This window comes from Tursiops truncatus, chromosome 16, assembly GCF_011762595.2.
Source record: "Tursiops truncatus isolate mTurTru1 chromosome 16, mTurTru1.mat.Y, whole genome shotgun sequence".
NCBI classification, from domain to species: Eukaryota; Metazoa; Chordata; class Mammalia; order Artiodactyla; family Delphinidae; genus Tursiops; species Tursiops truncatus.
In genome coordinates, this window is record NC_047049.1 from 1,236,885 (window position 1) to 1,242,507 (window position 5,623).

A 5,623-nucleotide genomic window follows, 5' to 3' on the forward strand; every position below is an offset into this window, starting at 1 on the left:
CCCACACTGGAAACACTCAAGTCCACAATGAGGATTATACAGCAACCACTAAAATATCTGAAAGGCAGATGGGATACAAAACCTCTTTTTATATTAACCAAAATACGAAGAAAAAGATGGGGAAAAAAGTTGCCCAGGATTTATGAAGTTACAGTTGGTCGGGCTTATCAAATTTAAACAATTTTAGGGACCTGCTACTGTACAAAACTGTAGCAACATTGACTTAATACATCTTCAATGAACACAATATGATCACTTCTCAAAACTACAATACTTAACACATTTTATAGCAAGATGCTTGAGTTTTATAATCTTTCATATTTGAAGCTAGCATATTTCTAGGTTTAAACAATGACCCCCCAAAACAAGAAAAAACTTCATTTTCTATAAGGACATCATTCAAATGGCAGACTTTACGGAGCTAAACGTGAACTCTTAAAGTTAAGATAGCTATGGCTAAGTAATCTGTTAAATAATCCTTCTGCTAAAAGTATTATTCAAACACCGCCACCGACTTTTATTTGTTGAAAAGTTCTTTGTAAGTAGCACTGTGATGATCCACCTCCAAGATTATATGTAATTATAAACTTATCAAATTGTGAAGATTTAGAAAGATTCATGATAATATATATGATATTCACAAAAGAATTCTCACCATCCCAAACCAGAAAAAATACAATTAAAAAATTTTTAATCAACATTGGAGCTGTAACAGGTATATTTTAACCAGGAGATGTTGTGGGCCCAGGGCTTGCCCCCTACAGACGCCACCAAGTGCCCCTCTGCAGTGCAGGGCTGGCACTCCCCGCCACAAGGAAGGGAGCAAGGGCCCACCCACCTTGACACCAGAGTTGTTTTACCACAAGAAGTTAGAGGGCAGAATTTGGAGATGAAAAGCAACTGCACGCCTACCAGCTAGGAAGCAGGCAGGAGGGGAGCTCTGTCACGGAACCCCCGGGCCTGGCTGTGCTGAGGCTCCCGCCTGGGGCACCCGCACAGCAGAGCCTCATCCTGCCTTACTGGGCACTTGGCGAGGCCTGCTCGCCAGAAATGAGAGACGACAGGGGCTGGCAAGGCCTGGCGACAGCTCCCATTCTCCTCTTACGTGTAACTGACAAAGTAGCGCTCCTCTCCCCTTTTCCCCCAGACAGGAAGGACCTAATAGCCAGTGTTCGTGAGTGAGGCCCATCTGTGGCTCCTCCAAGGCCCGCGTTCTGAGGCCCCAGCCCTCGAGGGTGCGGCCAGTGCTGCGGGCACTCAGAGTGCCTGCACCGGCCAGCAGACCCCGGGGCTGGAGGCCAGCACCTCCATGGCCGGTGAAGGGGTTTCATTTCCTCCGGGATGAGAGCAGACAGATCCAGAACCCCAGCAGCCTACACCCTTCACTTGGTCCGGCCGCCACCTGTGACAACTTGGGGCGGGGAAAGGACTCTCCGCCCGCCCTACAGATGAGGGCACTGGGGGCTTAACTGGGACTTGGGGGCTGTACGTCCGTGAGTGGAAACACAGGTCTTCTCGTTCGCCCCGAGATAATTTCTGAAAGAAGATGCTAAATGGTGAATGTGATATAGTGGAATCAAATGAAATTAGACACTGGGAAAATAACTGTGCTCCCTTCCTTACAAGTGATGTGAGAAGTGCTGGATGATCCCACTTGGTTCGTGGATTGTACATTACTGACCTCTTGTTCCCGCTGGAAAATAACCACTCTGCCGCCCTTGTCTCCTGTTGCAAGAAGGTCTCCAGAGTGACTAAACTCCACAGTCGAGATGACATCAGCTGTCAGACAACAGAAGCAATTTACCAGTTTATGATTCTGAAAGGGGTTGTAATAAATATTAAAAACATCAATAAAAAGGATCAAAAGAAAGGTACACACACAAAATTTCCTCCAAGGATAAAGCAACACTTTCGTGGGAAACTTGTAATTACCAAGCAGCCCCTTCTTGGTTCTGGCGCCCAGAGCCCATGTGGATTTATGGGTCACTGATCCAATGCCTGGTCCCTGGCACACCAGCATTTATCTAGACTGGGCTGTCTTGATATAAGATGTAGGGTAGAAATTTAGGAAATTAATTTTGAGAAAAAACAAAAACAGATAAAAGTTGGCTCTAGAAGACTGCTGCCTAACTTTATAATGCATGCCTGAATTACCTTTAAAAATAAACCTGATTCTTACATTACATTAACACGGTGACTGGTTGGCTTCTGCACAAAATAACCTTACAGACAGTACCCAGCTTACTGTCTGGGTAAAGTCACTGCCATTGATAACGAGGACATCGTTACCTAGTGAGACACTGCTGGTCAGACACCGAGATTTCTACACCATCAACACCAAGATCCGGACACCAGCTCACAAGGGGTAAAGGCCACAAGGTACAAAAACGAAGTCAAGCCTAGAAAAGTCTCAGGTGTCCTAAGGTTAATACTTCAGGTAGAGGAAACGGATCTGGATTTATGACACAGACTACTGAATCAGAAAGAATATCCCAGGCTGGGCCTTAGGGGAAAACCACTTTCTCCATAGTTCAGATTTGCTGAGCACTAAGAATCAGACAAAGGTACAGGCCTGGTCTCCCAAGGGGCTGCTGTGAGCTTGTTTTCTGACTACAACTGGACGCTTCACCTTAGCTGCTGCAGAAAATCTCCTCTCTGGCTGCTCCGAGGAAGGGATGGACCACTACCGCCCCGTCCCCGCTGCCGGGGCCCCAGCTCAAAGGGCATATCCTTCCTACCAGCAACTGAAAATGACCTCTCTGGGGTGCCAGGGCCCCAGCATCATCGAGGTCGTTAAGTGTTTACACACAAATAGCAGTAAATAGCTGTTACAAACGACCTACCTACTAATGAGAAATTGACCGCAAAGTTGAAACTACTTGAAGAATGCTTCCGAAAAGTGGTCATAATATACTGCAATTCTTAAAGGTCTGCAATACATTTATTTGTTAATATACGATATCCTTCCTGCAAAATAAGTTCTTACTGCATTGGTATGGTTTATTGACATTTAAGAGCACACCGAATTCTACCGCCTGGGATTCTTTTTTTTTTTTTTCCCCTTAAATCTTCAGTAAGCCTTGGGGAAAGGATTAGGCTTCTTGTTAGAAGTGTCACTTTTTAAATTAAATTATCTGAAATAACCTAATTTGCTTAAATGAAACTAAAATATTCTGTATTGGACTAAAAGGAACTAAAAATTTATGTCATTTATACCCAGGGGGTGCACAATATAATTAATGGTATTCTAGCTCTGTCACTGATTTTCTTTCACTCATTCATTCATTCATTTATGGCTGCGTTAGGTCTTCGTTGCTGCACGCGGGCTTTCTCCAGCTGTGGCGAGCAGGGGCTACTCCGTTGCGCGGGCTTCTCATTGCGGTGGTTTCTCTTCTTGCAGAGCACGGGCTCCAGGCACGTAGGCTTTAGTTGTGGCTCGTGGGCTCTAGAGCGCAGGCTCAGTAGTTGTGGCGCACGGGCTTAGCTGCTCCGCGGCATGTGGGATCTTCCTGGACCAGGGCTCAAACCCATGTCCCCTGCATTGGCAGGAGGATTCTTAATTACGGTGTCACCAGGAAGTCCCTGTCAGCGATTTTCAAACTTCATTAAAACGGAGTGAATCTTTTAACAAAAACTGCATGACTGCCAGTGGTGAGAAATTATTTTCATTAGGCTACGTAAGTAAGTACGAACCTAAAATTAGAAATAGCCTCTGCAGAATTTAGAAGAGCTCTAAAATCAAAATAAACAGACAAACTAAATACTAAAATTGCACAACCAATAAAATTTAAATCACCAGCATGAATTTGATGGGTATTACTGATGCCACAGCGTAAATGTGGTCCTGACTGAGGGCACCCAGTTGGGCATTTCAAAAGCACCACGGGCTGTGCAGTGACTCAATTCTGCCACTTGTTCTGCCCCAGTGCCCCGCGGCTCCTCGCGTGGCAAGAGTACAGTGCCTTCGCGATGGCACAAAGAGCGGCGATGTCGCCCTTTGCTGCAGGGTGGCTGCCTGGAGGATGTGAAAACCATGGAGAAGGCCCAGCAGCCCCTGAGGAGCATCTGAGACTTGCAGTCAAGCGTGGGGGCAGGGCACAGGGGCCCCCCACCCCAAGGCATCAGGAGGATACGGGAAAGGTGTCCTCTGCCAGGCCGCCAGTGTGAGCGGGCTTCCCTAAGCGCTGTGGACGATGCTGGGGGCGTCTACGTGTGCATCCACGGCCTGGGGCAGGCTCCCTGCCAGATGCTGGGCACCGAGATGGCAGGAAGTCTATCTGCTCTGCTGAACTGCTGGGTCCCCAAGCCAGGCCCCGTCCGGTCAGGCAGGAGCACACAGCTACTCCCACTTCTGGTTTCCCAAACGCTGGCTGCCAGGAGTGGATCGTTTCCACAAGGGTTCCTCTCCAAAACACCAAAGCCCGAGAGAAAAGGCCTCGAGATTCAATCACCTGAGGTCCTTAAAGAAATGACCAACCACAGGAAAGTCCTCCAGCTGAAAAGCCCACCTGCTCACAGACCTGCCTCTCTGCTCCACAGTGGCTCCATTTAAACAAGAACCAAGAGCTCAGGGTCGAAAGACCTGTGAGAGAAAACATCACAACAAAGAAGGCACACGGAGGGAAGAGGGACGGTGCACCAACAAAAGATCAAAGAAGCGACAACTACCGCCGCAGGGAGCTAACCCCTAAGGAGAGCGATGACGTCAGAATGTGGGCCTAGCGCTTGCTGAGGTGCCAGGTGCTCCTGAGGAACGCACTCGCCTGGACCCACCCAGGGAGCCTCACCACCGCCTGCGGGGCAGGCGCTGGGCACGTTATCTGCATCCCACAGTGCAGGGCGCCAGCACATCCAGCGGGGCCCTTAGAAGACAGCAGCGCCCCGAGAAAGGAAGAACGAGGGAGTGCTCCTGGAGACGCAAGGGGTAATAATAGTAATGTAAAAACTCAAGACCCCTTCCAAAGGGAAAAACAAAAAGACAAAGAAGTGGGCAACAGGAAAGAAAAGATAATGAGAGGATAGGTTTAGGTGGCCCATCACCCAGTTACCAAGTTCCAGAAAGATGACAGAAAAAAGGAAGGGAAAAATCATCAAAGGAGTAAGACGAGCGTTCCCTTAAACAGCAGCAAGTACATTCCCAGGCTGACAGGGCACAAGGCGGGCCCAGCACAATGAATGAACAGACTGGCCCAAGGCCCATCTCTCTGAAATGTAAAACACCAAGGATAAAAGGGAGATTCCAAAATTCTCCAGAGGAAACAAACAGGTCACACACAAGAGGCATAGATGGCATCCCACAGGAGGCAGGAGAATGGTGAATAGAAGACCATCTACCCTCAAATTCTGAGAAGAAAAAATTTTCAACCTACAATTCTAAACCTAGCCAAATTTTCAAACAAGTTTGAGGGAGGAGTAGAGGTGTTTTCAAACATGCAAAGAGCAAAAACAACGAAATCCCTTTATCAGGAAACCACTGGAAGATGCAATGTGGCAAAATGAGAATAAACCAAGAGGAAGGAAGACGGGGATCGGACATCTCAGCAATGGTGAAGAGGGTCCCGAGACTGGAGCCACGTGGCCAGCAGGCCTGGAGGAGACTGCAGCCAGGAGAGGTCATCTGGGG

General features: G+C 47.8%; 1 protein-coding gene across 9 annotated transcripts in view; it reads right to left on the minus strand.

The window, feature by feature from the left end:
- The window catches only part of PPP2R2D (protein phosphatase 2 regulatory subunit Bdelta), a 45,595-nt gene that overhangs the window by 17,357 nt on the left and 22,615 nt on the right, over nt 1–5,623 (minus strand). For 6 of the 9 annotated variants that reach the window (XM_033842197.2, XM_033842196.2, XM_019940271.3 and 3 more), the window contains exon 3: nt 1,682–1,779. The exons of 1 other annotated variant lie outside the window; for it this stretch is intronic. In XM_033842197.2, the coding sequence (XP_033698088.1) occupies nt 1,682–1,779 (98 nt within the window). Of the gene's footprint in view, nt 1–1,681; nt 1,780–1,932; nt 2,042–2,843; nt 3,449–5,623 lie in introns of those variants that run through there. 2 more of the 9 variants (XM_019940274.3, XM_019940273.3) reach the window with 2 other exon arrangements.